We start from the raw sequence: 16,601 nt of genomic DNA, 5'->3' as shown, positions 1-16,601 counted from the left end.
AAACCACAACTGCTTTTACTTCCTGTTTTTGTTCTTTTGTTGTCCTCAGGGTCAGTTGATGGATGAACTCCAGTGAAGATAATTCATAGCTAATAAAAAGTGTTTTAGAAGTAGCAACTGTTTCCGAAATTATCTAGATTCTAAAGCAATAATTTTCATATTCTATTTAAACCAACCTATGCTTTAGCACTGCTAACAAACAGTAATAGAGAGTTGATGTTCACAACAGGTACTCAGAGCAATGTCTAAACCAAGCAGGAGTGAAATGTTAAAGAAAGCTCATCCTAAATTATACAACAGTTCCGACCGAGTAATCTGATTAGATGAGAGACGTTCTATGAGTGGTGATATTGGATGTTAACACTGTGACATTTAATTATATTTATGCGTGGGTGTGTCCCAGGTGTTGTACAGTGGTTAATGACACTAACTGTGGGTCTCAACGTGGATGAGAGTAGGTCTGTACGGTCCAGCTGCCTGACAAAACCCACATTTACAATCAGTCACAGAAGCACTTTCAGCAAGAACACACATCTGATAACCTTATGTCATCTTAAACAACATGCTGACTGCGGTAATCGCTTCTAAGTCGTTCTAAACTGTCGTTTTCTTTTATTGATGACAAAGATAACTAGCTTCTAACACAAGTTTTAAACCCAATCACTAGCCACACACAAGGGCACTACCTTGTGTGTTGAAAAAGGAATTATACATCCTTGATAGCACACTAGCTTTCTATTTATTGGGATACAACACTGAAACCTGGACGTTTTTCGGGGCTGATATTCTAAAGTGGAATAAGTTAAAATATAAAGTAAATCTGGTAAGTTTTTTCAGGAGTGTCCACCACCTCCATGGCTTATTCTCCTCACCTTTTGGCTTCATTGTACCAGAGGTGGGTAGTAACGAGTTACATTTACTACCTTACATTTACTTAAGTAACTAGATATATAGATATAGTATCAAGTACCACTTTCTTTGTAAGTTTGCCCACTTCAAAAGAAATAAAGGGTCTATAATTTATATCATAGGTTTATGGTAAAGGATTGAGACAGGAATATCAACCAAAAATCCAGAAAAAGCACATGATACAATGTTATGAATTAAGTTACATTTCAATGAGGGAAATACTAATTTGATCCCCAAGCAAAACATGACTTAGTACTTGGTAGAGGACCCCTTTGCTGAAAAGCACAGAGGGAAGACGTTTCTTGTAGTTGTTTACCAGATTTGCACACATCTTAGGATGCATTTTGATCCAGTATTCTTTACAGATTTTCTCTAAATGTTTAAGGTTTTTGCCTGTTGCTTGCCAACTTAAAGTTATAGCTCTCTCAGTGAATTTCCTATTGGATTAAGGTCTGAAGACTGGCTAGACCACTCCATTTAACATTTGTATCATGTGCTTTTTCTGGATTTTTGGTTAATATTCTGTCTTAGAAAATCTGTAGGGGATCAAATACTTATTTCCCCCAATGTGTGTGTGTATATATATATATATATATATATATATATATATATATATATACTGTGTGTGTAAACCTGTGTATACCTGTCTATATACCTGTCTATATATATATATATATATATATATATATATATATAGACATGTTAGCAACCGGACAGTATTCAAAAACATAAAACCACAGCTGCCCAACTCACTACAGAATTAAATGTGCACCTCAACTCTCCTGTTTCCACCAAAACTGTAAATCGGGAGATCCACAGGTTCAATGTAAATGGCCGGGCTGCTATAGCCAAACCTTTGGTCACATGACAAACGTCGGTTTCAATGGTGCCAGCAGCGAAAATCTTAGGCTGTGGACAATGTGAAATATGTATTGTTCTCCGATGAATCCACCTCCACTGTCTTTCCCACATCCGGGAGAGTTACGGTGTGGAGAAGCCCCATATATAAATGGATGTGTGAGTGCAAAATAAAAATAAATAAATTGGACATTAAGATTCAAACAGTTACGACGGAGGACATGTGTCGGCTGAACAAAATCATTGGTTAAATAAAGAACCAAATCATAATCTGTTGATAATATATAGATCTGTAGTATAAAAGCAATATCACACATGAGGTCATGCTGTTGTATTGAATATCAGCACGGATGCAATATACACGGTACTCGGGCTGCGACCCTCATGCCTGTGATTGCATCAAACCTCAGCGCGGCTGTGGTACTGAATATTGGTGCTGATATTCAGTACAACACTTGAGCATGACCTTGAGTGTGATATACTCTATTAGAGTTCAAGGTGCCTGGAAGTGGTAAAGGAGATTTTCATGCATTAGTATGAACATGTTTAAGGCTTTTGGAATCAGGATCCATGTCAGACTTGTGTTCCAGTCCTGTTTTTAAGGTGGCCACTTAATTTGAGCACCCACTGGCCAAAACCATGCTGCCATCTTGATTTAAAATCAGGGAGATGGAGTTATAGCACTTCAGTGCCCTTTGTATTGCAACTCAGTCTTGAATCATAATTAATGCAGGTAGTTACAACAGATTTTGTTTAGTTGTTTAGTCGTTCAATCGAGTCTGACCATCAGGCCTTCCTACTGTAGATGCTGTCCATGGGATTTTCTTGGCAAGGATACAGGAGTGGGTTGCCATTTCCTGCTCCAGAGGACCATCTACCAGCAATTTTGAAATACCAATTTGCCTAATCTGCATGTCTTTGGACTGTGGGAGGAAACCCACCAAATACAGAAAGAACATGCAAACCCCATGCACACAGACCCAACATGGGAATCAAACCCAGGACCTGGAGGTTCAAGGTGACAGCGCTAATCACCAAGCCACCGTGCCGCCACAGAAGGTTGTAGTTGTTATAAATGTTCCTGTTCTGTATTTAGTACCAATTTAACACTTTAAATTTAGTATTTAGTACAAATTATAACACACAAGAACAACACCACAAAAATGTTGATTCATAATAATTAATAATATTTTTTATTTATATATATATCACATTTTTTTCTTTCACACTTTACAATTTTACAAAAAAAGGCAAAATCTGACTTTTTGCGCTTTGAGAAGTTTAATAACGACCCCTGATTCGCTCACAAAACGCTAGCTTAACTCTGAGTAATAAAGATATAGATTTTATCATACTATATATATATATATATATATATATATATATATATATATAGTACAATATTGTTTTTAAGCATAAACTTCTGTAAATAGATTGTGTTTAATCTCTAGGTTTAGCTCTACTCTGAACCTGTTGTGCCTTGTATCTGGTATAAGAAAAATACTGTACAAAAAGACAAACATAGAACTCTAGAATATTCAGTATAAACATTAACATCTCTGTTTTAACTAATATAGCTCTGTTATTAGTATGTGCGTGTGTGTGTGTCTGTGTGTGTGTATGCGTATATGTGTGTGCCTGTGTGCCACACATTTTGGTCTGTAGTAAACAAACTGATTGCGTTAGCCATGCTAATCACAGACATCATCATCATCATCATCATTATCATCCAGCCATCTTTTCGAGAAAAACAAAATGAAATAAAAAAGTAAAAAAAACAAAAAAAAAACAACAACAACCAGAGCATACATTCAGTACATTCAGCACAGCCATCTGAGAAAGATATCGAGAGGGCCGAGGTAAAGCTACGAGAGGAGACTATACACGTCTGTACAGGAAACATTAGCACGGTACAGAGAACTGAGAGTGTTTGTAAGGAATTGGAGGGAAAAAAAACTTTCAAAGCTTTCAGTTTGGTTTTTAAAGCAGCCGTTGCCAAGAGGAATCATAAATTAACGTTAGGTGAGGTGTCTATTTAATTCATATTCTACTTCATTTACATGGCTTTACTCAATGTTTTGATTGTTTTTATATGGAAAAATATTTTTATAGTGTTGGAAATTAGTAGTATTTTTGGGTGGCTGGAACAAATGATCTGCATTTACATTATTTCCTATGGGACAATGAGTTGCAATATAAAATATCACTTTAAGAACTCGCCTCAGAAACTGATTAAATTTATATGACGAGGTACTGCTGTATAGTTTGGAGAATTAGCTAGCTTGCAATTGCAGTGCTTTATACAATTCTGTTAATAATAATAATAATTAAAAAAATTATTCATTATGTCTTATTCCTTAAGATAACAGTCTTGCAATATCGGCGATACAGCTAGCTAGCTTAAAGCGCTATTATTTCTAAGTCATCCCTGAACAGTCAGATTCCAATTCCTGCATTTCTATTAAGCATCATACAAAGTAGAATTGCTTAAAAATGGCGCTTTTGAGTCCAGAAAATACGGTAACTTTAGGTTCATGCATCAACATCAGGAAATACATCAGGAAACTTACAAGAAAGCTAACAGTGACAAAGTTATAGTGATATTTGCTAAATGCAAGGTAGCATTCTCGCAGACTCTAAATAAAAAAAAAAATGTAAAAAGTCCATAAATAGATTGTATTTCTGTTACAGAAGGTAGACTCGCACCCAGATTGGATTGTGAAAGACGCTTTAGTGCAGGTTGTTAGCAGAGACACAGCGAGAGAGAGAGAGAGAGAGAGAGAGAGAGATGTGCGTTCATTAACAAATTATCTAGCTCAGTGCTCTAAAGAGAGACTTCTACGTAAACATCAAGCGGGTATATTCCCCTGTTTTTATTTATCAACAGGAAAGATAACTAGGTTTGGAATTTCTCTACTCTGGAAACACTGATTATAGCTTTATAAGTGTATACTAAAGCTAGCATAACCACGAGGTTGTTAGCTAAAATCAAAAGCTTGGAATACTTTAGGAAATAAACCACAAGTGGATGTGAAGTTAACGACTAGCTGGGGAACTAGCTAAACTGCCTAGAATGATCAAAATGTTTTGCTATAAAAATATAACTAGCGAGCTAGCTAATAGTCATATATATAATATATTAATTTATATATATGTATATATTTGTATAGACATCTGCAAGGTTTTTATGTTGTTTAGATTTTTGTTTTTTACTGTAAGATTGTGAATTAAACAATTAGCAGTAAGTTAAGGTAGCTGTGTAAATGATTAGCTAAGCCACTAGTAATAAATAGCTCAACGTTAAACGGCGTTAAAACAAACATCGTTAATAACAACCGGACAAAGACAGGAAGTGAACCTTAATGGCTAATTTTTATCAAGTTGATTGTCGTCGTAATCGCAACTCACAGACTTCCACAGGAAATTCGCTTTGTTGCTAGCTTGTGTGGATGCATGGTTTCTTGGTTTCTAAATCTCTTTCACACACACACACACACACACACACACACACATATATATACACACACAATATGCCATGAACCAGATGACAAAAAAAAGAAAATCACATAGGCTAGCGCTGCTTTCTTCGTTTTTTTTTTTTTTTTCCCAAAAAGTGTGTTGAAGTTATTGCTCTCTGAGTGGACGATGCGTGAAAAACAAAAATGTCGCTGGTGCATGTTAGCTTGATGTGAAGCGAAATAGGCAAGACCAGACTGAAATATATAGCGAGAGAGGTTAGCATACAGCACCACTTTCCAATGAAAATCTGAAGGAAAAGAAAGAATAAATGTGTAAGAGAGAGAGCAAGCGCTAACGAGCGCTAATGCCCATCACACACTGCTGAAACATCCACAGAGTGACAAAGAGAGAGAGAGAGAGAGAGAGACGGGTGGAGGTGAGCGCACTAATAGTGGCACACTGAAGTCCTTGGAACATATGGTGGTGGTGATGGAGGAACGGGTTTGAGGGTGGGTTCAGGAGAGAGGCGGAGGGTTCACAGGGCGCCATGCCGTGACTCGTATTTAGCCAGAACGTTCCGGCAGCGTCCGAGTTCCTTGCGCAGCTCTGCGACTTCCTGCCTGAGCGCCGTGTTCTCTTTCTCCAGGAACGCGGCTCGGATGGCGATCTGGTTCTCCTTCAGGCGCCGTGCATCCCGGGAACGCTTCGCTGCTACGTTGTTCTTCCGACGGCGCGCCCAGTACTTATCGTCCTGCAGAACACAACATACAAGTGTAATGAGCAGTTACACACCAGAAACACGCAAGAGAGAGAAAGAGAGAGAGAGAGAGGTCAAACTACCATCAGTCACACACTGTTGGAAAGGGTTTTTCTACAACAAGGTAACAGGTGGTTAAGAGGAAAACGTGCTGAAATAAACCATAGCATCATGATTAGTGTGTGTGTGTGTGTGTGTGTGTGTGTGTGTGTGTGTGTGTGTGTGTGTGTGTGTGAGCATCATCAGCAAACACATACCTTCATGTCTTCAGGGATAAAGACTTTGCGTGCTTTTTTGATCATGGGCTGTGGTTTGAGCTCCTCCATGGAAAACTTGCGCTTACGCGGGTCGAACACCTCCTGACCCGGAACGCTGGACAGGGCCAGGTCGGCCGGGTCAGGCTCGTAACTCACTGGCACCTGGATGGACTCAGGGTCGATCGGACTTGGGGTGTTGCGGTTTGACGGCAGGGCTGTGACACAAACAAGAACGGAAATAGTCTCAATGGTGGTTGTATATGTGTTAATAATAATAATAATAATAAGAAGAAGAAGAAGAACAACTCCAGTTAAATAAGTGTGATTGCATGCTGTAGCCACTGGGCGGCACCACAAAATCAACTTAGTTTAACACATACACACAATGAGAGTTCTGATATATCGGCTGCTTTAATGAGGTAAAAAAACGTGTGTGTGTGAACATGTAAGACGGGGGGAGGGGGGTATTGGGGGTTAGATGTTCACAGTCACCCCAGTTCTAACCATACACACCTGGTCTCTCTCACGCACAAACACACACACGGCTCTCGTGTGGACACGCTGTGAGATAACACACTCAGTGTGTATTAGCCTGACCTCCCCAGTCTGTGTGTGTTGTGTGTCACTCTACAAGATCTTCACTCCCCTTGCTGCTGTGTGTTTGGGGTTTGGGATTTGGTTACCCTGGTGGTCGTTCTGACCTTCTGTCCCTCCTTGTAGATGATCTGTGCCTCATCTCTTTACCTGAGCCTTGGTGAATATAAAACCAACCAGCATTTGTGTCGGTCTTTCAGTCTGACAGACGCAACTTAATGAAAACAGATCCGTCTATCCATCCATTCCTCCGTTCATTCATTTATCCATTAATCCGCCCATCCATCCATCGATCTGTTTATCTGTTCATCCATCCACGAATCCACCTATCCATCCTTTCCCCCACACCGCTTATAAGGTGCAGTCACACAAGATTTTTCTGCATAGCTCATACACACCTGCACGTATGCACATGAAACCCATTACACATTCAGAGCTTATTGAGCTGTATAACTTTCTAATTGCATCTCACGGGCTCAAATTAACAGGAAGTCAGTTATTTTGGGTCATTTGGCAAACGCAACCAATAGCTCCTCCTGGGGGATTTAAACGATCGGCAACAAACCAGGCCAATAAGATCTCAATACACTGAGGATGGCAAAATTCTGGAGGGATTTTTGATATCTCAAGTGGATGATACCTAAAACTTATGTCAAAAAATTGCCTAATAACTTCCTGTAATGACATTACGTATTGAGTGACATCATAGCGCCCAGCATCCGTGGCTTTTTGGTGGTCAAAACGTGGTTAATAACTATCTGTGTGATATCATATTGAGTGACATCACATTTAGTGACTTAAATGCATGTGCCCGCTGTCTTTGTGGTGTGTGTGGAGAGTGATGCAGAAGGTGCTTGGGCCCGCTCATTGTTGCTTGCAACTATACTTGTTGTTGTTGCTCTTCTCTTTTTTTTCCTTTTTACTTACAAAATTTTATTATTTGTAAAATGTTTTAGTAATGTATAATTGTGTTTATATTTCTCTATTATTTTTATCATACTGTGCTAATACTTTATTTTGGACTATTTAATTTTTTCAGTATTATTAATTTATTTCTTTTGATTAATTGCTCTTATTTGTATTGTTATTATTATTATTATTCCCTTAAAAAAATGACTGCAGTAGACAGCCTCTACGTTCTCCATAATGTGTGCATTCGTGTGTGTGTGTGTGTGTGTGTGTGTGTGTGTGTGTGTCTCCTCCTTCCTCCCTCCTTCTGTCCTGTGTTTTAGTAGAACATTCCGATCCCTCCAGAAAGCAAAAGATCCCTCCTCTCCATTCTCTCTCTCTCTCTTTCTCTCTCTCTCTCTCTCTCTCACACACACACACACACACACACACTGCAAAAGACAGAGAGAGCAGGAGAGAGAGGGAGGACTGTTTTACTGAGGTTATCTAAAGTTAACAGTGGTGTTCTATCATACTGCAACCTTTGACCCATCCCTTTGCACGCACACATACAAGCACACACACACACACACACACGCACATGCATACATACACTTACACATGCACATGAGCTGAGACACACACTAATAAATATGCAAACACAAACACTTAAAATATACAACATTCTGCACTCTAGACAGGAATGTACGCAAAGGTGTGTACTATCGCACTGTGTGTGTGTGTGTGTGTGTGTGTGTGTGTGTGGGTGTGTGTGTGGGTGTGGGTGTGTATGTGGGTGTGTGTGTGTGTGCCAGCACCTTCTGCATGTGACTAGAACACGACTCTTGCAATGTGACTTTATGTGTGTGAGTGTGTGTGTGTGTGTGTGTGTGTGTGTGTGTGAGTGTGTGTGAAGCACATGGCTCAGCACGGTGCTGCCTCACGTGCCCTCTAGTGCTAGTCTACCAGTCTACCATAACATGCTGTCTGTGTTATTTGCCTGGGTTATTTAGAACACTTCCAGAGCCACACACACACACACACACACACACACACATTTTCCAGAGCACATTCTGTACTGCAGCTCTGCATTTTGACATCAGAATGTGTGTTACGAGTTATAAAATATACAAAAATATCTAAAATATCTCCCAAAAGCAGCAATCTTTATTCACTCTGCAGTAACAACCCTCATTAACACACCTCTAATTAACCCCGACACTCATTAACACACCTCTAATTAACCCCGACACTCATTAACACACCTCTAATTAACCCCGACACTCATTAACACACCTCTAATTAACCCAACACTCATTAACACACCTCTAATTAACCCCGACACTCATTAACACACCTCTAATTAACCCCGACACTCATTAACACACCTCTAATTAACCCCGACACTCATTAACACACCTCTAATTAACCCCGACACTCATTAACACACCCCTAATTAACCCCGACACTCATTAACACACCTCTAATTAACCCCGACACTCATTAACACACCCCTAATTAACCCCGACACTAATTAACACACCTCTAATTAACTCCGACACTCATTAACACACCCCTAATTAACCCCGACACTCATTAACACACCTCTAATTAACCTCGACACTCATTTCCACACCTCTAATTAACCCCGACACTCATTAACACACCTCTAATTAACCCCGACACTCATTAACACACCTCTAATTAACCTCGACACTCATTAACACACCTCTAATTAACCTCGACACTCATTAACACACCTCTAATTAACCTCGACACTCATTAACACACCCCTAATTAACCTCGACACTCATTAACACACCCCTAATTAACCCCGACACTCATTAACACACCCCTAATTAACCCCGACACTCATTAACACACCTCTAATTAACCCGACACTCATTAACACACCTCTAATTAACCTCGACACTCATTATCACACCTCTAATTAACCCCGACACTCATTAACACACCTCTAATTAACCCCGACACTCATTAACACACCTCTAATTAACCCAGACACTCATTAACACACCTCTAATTAACCCCGACACTCATTTCCACACCTCTAATTAACCCCGACACTCATTAACACACCTCTAATTAACCCCGACACTCATTAACGCACCCCTAATTAACCCCGACACTCATTTCCACACCCCTAATTAACCCCGACACTCATTAACGCACCTCTAATTAACCCCGACACTCATTTCCACACCCCTAATTAACCCCGACACTCATTAACACACCTCTAATTAACCCCGACACTCATTTTCACACCTCTAATTAACCCCGACACTCATTAACACACCTCTAATTAACCCCGACACTCATTTCCACACCTCTAATTAACCCCGACACTCATTAACACACCTCTAATTAACCCCGACACTCATTAACACACCTCTAATTAACCCCGACACTCATTAACACACCTCTAATTAACCCCGACACTCATTAACACACCCCTAATTAACCCCGACACTCATTAACACACCTCTTATTAACCCCGACACTCATTAACACACCTCTAATTAACCCCGACACTCATTAACAAACCTCTAATTAACCCAACACTCATTAACACACCTCTAATTAACCCCGACACTCATTAACACACCTCTAATTAACCTCGACACTCATTTCCACACCTCTAATTAACCTCGACACTTATTTCCACACCTCTAATTAACGCCGACACTCATTAACACACCTCTAATTAACCCCGACACTCATTAACACACCCCTAATTAACCCCGACACTCATTAACACACCTCTAATTAACCCCGACACTCATTAACAAACCTCTAATTAACCCAACACTCATTGACACACCTCTAATTAACCCCGACACTCATTAACACACCTCTAATTAACCCCGACACTCATTAACACACCTCTAATTAACCCCGACACTCATTAACACACCTCTAATTAACCCCGACACTCATTAACACACCTCTAATTAACCCCGACACTCATTAACACACCTCTAATTAACCCCGACACTCATTAACAAACCTCTAATTAACCCAACACTCATTGACACACCTCTAATTAACCCCGACACTCATTAACACACCTCTAATTAACCCCGACACTCATTAACACACCTCTAATTAACCCCGACACTCATTAACACACCTCTAATTAACCCCAACACTCATTAACAAACCTCTAATTAACCCCGACACTCATTAACACACCTCTAATTAACCTCTCTCTCACACTCACACACTTACACACACAAATTGATTAACAAATCATTGAGGTTGGTATGGTGCACCCCAATGGCTAAGGCAGCTGGCATGTGAGCACACACACACACACACACACATACTTGCCAAAAGGTGGGCGTTATCAGACAGACTACGAGTCGTGATCAAAAGGCTGTGCGTCTCTTATCTGCTCTGTGTGAGAGGAGATCTGTGTTATATCAATACCTCGGTCTGTGTGTTACTGAAGTTCCTCACGCACAGCAACACTAACCTGATAGCCATCAACATGCGCTAGGGTGTGTGGTTTCGCTTTTCTGCTGCTCTGTATTTTTTCAGCTGTCTAATATTTGATTGGACAAAAAATATGTTTGAGGTGCTGACATATCTAATAACAATGCTACATTTAACGCTATGTTACGATATCCGTGTCGTGTTCTAAATGCTAACGATACAAATGTTTGCATTACTTATTGTTAGTGTTGTTATCATTAGCAGTGAGCTAGCTGCTACTTATACACTCATGGATACAAACTAAATCATAACTAGATAAGATTTTAAAATGTTAATGATGCTAACAAACAAGCTAGTGAATTATTTAATAATGTGTAGTGCAAATGTATTACTATTCCTTTTTGCAAAATTAATTAACGAACTATAAACTGTATCTTCCATTTCATTCCAACAATTTACATTTCTTAGATTTGATATTCCTTGATAAAACACTACTTTTGAACGTTAGCGTGTAAAGAGGTCAGAAAGCATGAACGCTAGCAAAAGGAACTCTGCGCTAATGAGAAATCACTGACTCACCGGCGGCGCTCGGCTCTGTGCACTTGGGTTGAGTATTAACCCGCGATAAAGGTGAGTGTCAGGTCACGATAAGTGCAGCGCAGCACGGATAAACTAATGTCCCCGGTGAAAGGTGTGAACTCGCCTCACGCCGGGTAACAATCATTCACCGCTTTAGCTAACAGCCAGGAGCTAGCTCGTGACACGAGGTTCTCTGGAGCGCGTAATAATAATAATACACTGGATGACACTCTCTTTGCCAGAATTAACCTCTAACAGGTTCAAAAGTCAGCAGAAACACCGGTCTTACGAAAATCTGATCAGCTAGCACTTCAAAGTCCATTCTCCTCTAGCAGCACGTCTGATTTATTCCTCCCATGTAACTCATCAGCAAAGGTTTAATGTTGGAAAAGACAAAACATCACAACTTTGATCTGTTAGGTACGTGTTTTCCTGTGGAACGTTTAGAAGTTAGCTGCTGTTCTCCTGAAACTTCTTTTTAATCTCCCAATCAGATAAAAATACACAGTGCGTCGTGAAGACGTGGAAGAACTTCATGTTACAGCTTGACTTCTGACTCACTGTTACAAAGAAACGCTGACACTGGAGACTCCTTCCTCTGGTTCTACTACTGTAGAAGTCACACGTTTTTAATCCCAAAAACGTGTGACTTCGCCCCTGTGAATGAGCTGTCGCTATGGAAACGATAGCGTATTTGCACATTTCTTGTTCTTGTACTTTAAACCATGAACAATAACACTGCTGCTGTCACTTTGTTACAAACATAATTGCACATCAAGGTTGCACTGCAATTTACTTTATTTTACTTTTAATATTATTCTTCTACGTATACAGTTTTCTTTATCCATATATTTTTTATATATCTTGTAGTTTGTTTGTGTTTACTGACTGTATGTAAGATATACAGTGTGCAAATCACATCTACACACCTGTATGTGTTACTGTCTCTACTGCTGCTGAATATCTGGAGTTTCCTTCAGGATCAATAAACTATCTAGCTATCTATTACTGCTGATGTTATAGACAATTAATCAACACCTTCTGACCAATCAGAGGGCAGGATTCAGAGCCGCTTGATGTTCTTCTCCCCAGAATCCCTAATTTCTACACAAACTCCTCGGCAACTATAAATCTTGTAGAAGTGTTTCACTAACATAAGCTTTACTGTGAGTTCAGATTGTCTCAACTGTTCAGCATTATCAGGGTGGAACCACAATTTTCATATTTGAACGGTTTATTCATAAATTATCATAAAGGCTAATGATAAGTTCTATAAGTTCTCGACTAATTTAGCTCAGTTTTCTCTGTGTGTGAGTCGGCGTGTGTGTGTGTGGGGGGGGGGGGGGTGTTCCTTGCATGTCAGTAGTGTCAATCGGATATTTTCTTTCCAAATTCTATATAATCAAGTGAATAGTACATTACATCTGAAGGTACATATAAAATATTACTTATTTAAGAGAAAAATAAGTTGTTTGTGAGAGTGTGAGAGTATGTACAGGTGTTTTGGGGTTAATGCCACAGGTGTAGCGCCTCTAGCAGTGTGGATTCCTCACAGGGAAGATCAATCTAAAACTCCGTGCAGGGGAGTTGATAAATCACGAGTGTCTGGAAAATATCACACTTCAAAAGCAGTTTATGATTTGTGTGTGTATGTGTGTGTGTGTGTGTGTGTGTGTGAATTAATGCCAACCAGGGGGAACTTGTGTGCACACGAGTTCTTACTTTAGGGAATGTGAGTACATGGAATGGCATGTAAGGTGGGTGTGTGTGTGTGTGTGTGTACCTGCTTGGGTCGGGCTCTGTAAGCAGCCCTGTGTCACCATGCCGGCGTGTACCGAGGTGCTGGCGCGGTTGCTCAGGTCCACCACAGATGGCGGTGAGGGCAGGGTCGGGCTTTGCTGCACTGGCTGCTGTGTGATCTGGCTCTGCTCATTTTGCGGGTTGGCAGGAATGCCGTTCTCAGACAGGAACTCCTCCAGGTCCATGTACTCCAGCTGGAAGTTGTCTCCATCATAAGGCAGCGTTTTGTCCCAAAGCGTCGGGCCGAGAAAAGCAGACTGAGGTGCATTCGCTCCGGCACCATCTTCCTCCAGCTTCTTCTCTTTCTCCTTTTCTTTACCAAAACCTGAAGAGATAAAACACATAGGCTGTGCTGAAAAATAAAACTTTACCAGACACAGTTTGCCACACCTCCTTCACTATACAGATAAACAGGCCATGCCTCCTCCATTAAGACTGACAGATAAACAGGTCACACCTTCTTTAATGAGACTGGCAGATACAGAGGTCATGCTGACGTTACTGAAACTGACAGATAAACAGGCCACGCCTTCTTTAATGAGACTGGCAGATAAACAGGCCACGCCTTCTTTATTAAGACTGACAGAAAACAGGCCACGCCTTCTTTAATGAGACTGACAGATTAACAGGCCACGCCTTCTTTAATGAGACTGGCAAATACAGAGGCCACGCCTTCTTTATTGAGACTGACAGAAAAAAATGGGCCACGCCTTCTTTAATGAGACTGACAGATAAACAGGCCACGCCTTCTTTAATGAGCCTGACAGATAAACAGGCCACGCCTTCTTTAATACGACTGACAGATAAACAGACCATGCCTTCTTAAATGAGACTAACAGATAAACAGGCCACACCTTCTTTGATGAGACTGACAGATGAACAGGCCACGCCTTCTTTAATGAGACTGACAGATGAACAGGCCACGCCTTCTTTAATGAGCCATGTCTACTTTAATCAGACTCGCAAATACAAACAGAGGCCATGCCTCCTTTACTGAAACTGGCAGAGACACAGGCCACGCCTCCTTTACTGAGACTGACAGATACACAGGCCACACCTCCTTCACTAAGACTGACAGATACACAGGCCACACCTCCTTCCCTAAAACTGACAGATACACAGGCCACACCTCCCTCACTGAAACTGACAGATACACATGCCACGCCTTCTTTAATAAGCCTGAAAGATACACAGGCCACACCTCCTTCACGTTAAACAAAGCCTCTATGAGAGTAACTCACACTCTGGATGTAAGTCAGATCGCTGAACCAGTAGAAACAGTGTAGCACTTGATGATAAACAGCTTTGATCCCTGATTTTAGTTTCACTTTTCATGTCAACAGAGACAACTCTTCATATGTGTTTTCTTTAATGAGATCCTGTGTTGATTTGGGTGAGGCTTTAATTGATTTAAAGTGAAATAAAATGGACCCACAGATCATCACACTGGAAATTAGTTTATCACAGACCTGCACACACACACACACACAGTTACACACACACAGCTCAGCCCGGCCTGAATGAAACGCAGGCAGAGGGATGATGGTGCTTTTGATAAAATGGAAAATGCAAGTATCTCAAAGCTGAACTTGTTACTTGCTCTTCCTTTCTCCAGTGCACAGCTAAAGCACATCCCTGACATGGCGCGAACGATTCGACATACAGACAACGTAGATTAGACTCTCTGAAATCTGAAAAGTTTTTTTCTGATGAAATGATTTTTCCAATCAGGTTAGTTTGCAGAAAGAGTGATGTTCACACGCTCCACTAGCCATCAAGTGACACTTCTCACAGGCGCCCCCTATGGGGAAGAAAGCAGGTTTAAAGCAACATTGTGCTGTTGAGAAAGATTATGAAGAGTGGGACCTGGCTGTGAGGAAATGACATTGGGTGCCAAAATGAAATCATTTCATAGAGAGAGAGAGAGAGAAAGAGATGAAGGAAGGTGTGCACTTCTCTCACTCTGCATTCAGATTCACTCATACTGTATGTCAACACTAATCACAGTGATGAAGATGTGATTATGCATTAATCATGGAGTAAAGTGCTTTAATGCGATAGATAGATAGATAGATAGATAGATAGATAGATAGATAGATAGATTAAATAGATAGAGTACTTCAATTATTCCAAGGGGAAAATTTATTATTTGCAATAATTTTGCAATAATGCATTAATTATGCTGTGGATAATATGCAATAATGCAAGATTAGGAAGGTAAAAAAAACAACCATAATTACATGAAGTAAGAAGTGTGCAATAATAATAATAATAATAATAATAATAATTTGGGAAGCCTGGGAATAAAATCTCATTAACACTAGAAGAATTAATGCGCGTTCGAGTGGCGCGTTCGTGTGCGCGTCCATGCGTGCGTGTGCATGCGTGTATATGTGTGTGTGTGTGTGTGTGTGTGTGTGAATGCATGCGTGTGTGTGTGTGTACCCTCGTCGTGGTGGAAGGGCAGCTTCATGGGGTTCTCCAGGAGGGATTTGAGCACTCCGTGGGTCGGAGGCAGGAAAGCGGAGCTGACGGGACGCGACATTTTCTCCATCGCTGCGCACGAGCACCAAGGTTTAATCCTCCGGTAACGACACGCGCACAGGGAGGAATAATAATAATAATAATAGTAATAAATAGAAAGTGCAAAGCAAAAAATTAAAAACAAGACAGTAAATGAGGAACCGAATAACGAAGACTAAAACAATAAAAACAAAAAAATAATAATAATAAAGAATAACGAGAGAGAGAGACAGAACCGGAGCTCGAGCCGCAGCGAGCGGTGCGTGTTGAAGCCGCGCGCGCACTCCCCGCCGTCCCGCTCGCGTGCCTGCTGCTTCTGAAGCGGCTCGCGCGGGAGTGGGTTTCGCCTCCCATGTACGCGCGCGCGCGCCGCCGTGTCTCGACGTCACCGCTCATGAATAAGCAGAACTATTCGGATGGACGGGGCGGGGACGCGCACGGCGCGGACTACTTGGTTTATCGTTCTCACCCGCACCTTTTGTTTTTATTTATTTATCTATTTGTTTCAATTTCTCCGCGTG

The 16,601-nt window shown here is 40.8% G+C and overlaps 1 protein-coding gene across 1 annotated transcript; it reads right to left on the bottom strand.

Annotated features, from left to right (window-relative positions):
- Positions 1–2,933: 2,933 nt before the first annotated feature.
- On the bottom strand, positions 2,934–16,397 carry LOC128515812 (hepatic leukemia factor-like). Its single transcript, XM_053490006.1, has 4 exons — positions 16,003–16,397; positions 13,541–13,882; positions 6,241–6,455; positions 2,934–5,977 (listed from the first exon to the last, which is right to left on the bottom strand). Exons 1-4 carry the CDS (start codon positions 16,109–16,111, stop codon positions 5,762–5,764), a joined length of 882 nt encoding a protein of 293 aa, XP_053345981.1. The 5' UTR covers positions 16,112–16,397; the 3' UTR covers positions 2,934–5,761.
- Between the last annotated feature and the right edge of the window lie 204 nt (positions 16,398–16,601).

The sequence above is a fragment of the Clarias gariepinus genome, chromosome 28 (assembly GCF_024256425.1).
Source record: "Clarias gariepinus isolate MV-2021 ecotype Netherlands chromosome 28, CGAR_prim_01v2, whole genome shotgun sequence".
Classification (NCBI taxonomy): Eukaryota; Metazoa; Chordata; class Actinopteri; order Siluriformes; family Clariidae; genus Clarias; species Clarias gariepinus.
The sequence above is the reverse complement of the archived record's forward strand: the minus strand, read 5'-3'. Positions and strand labels throughout refer to the sequence as shown.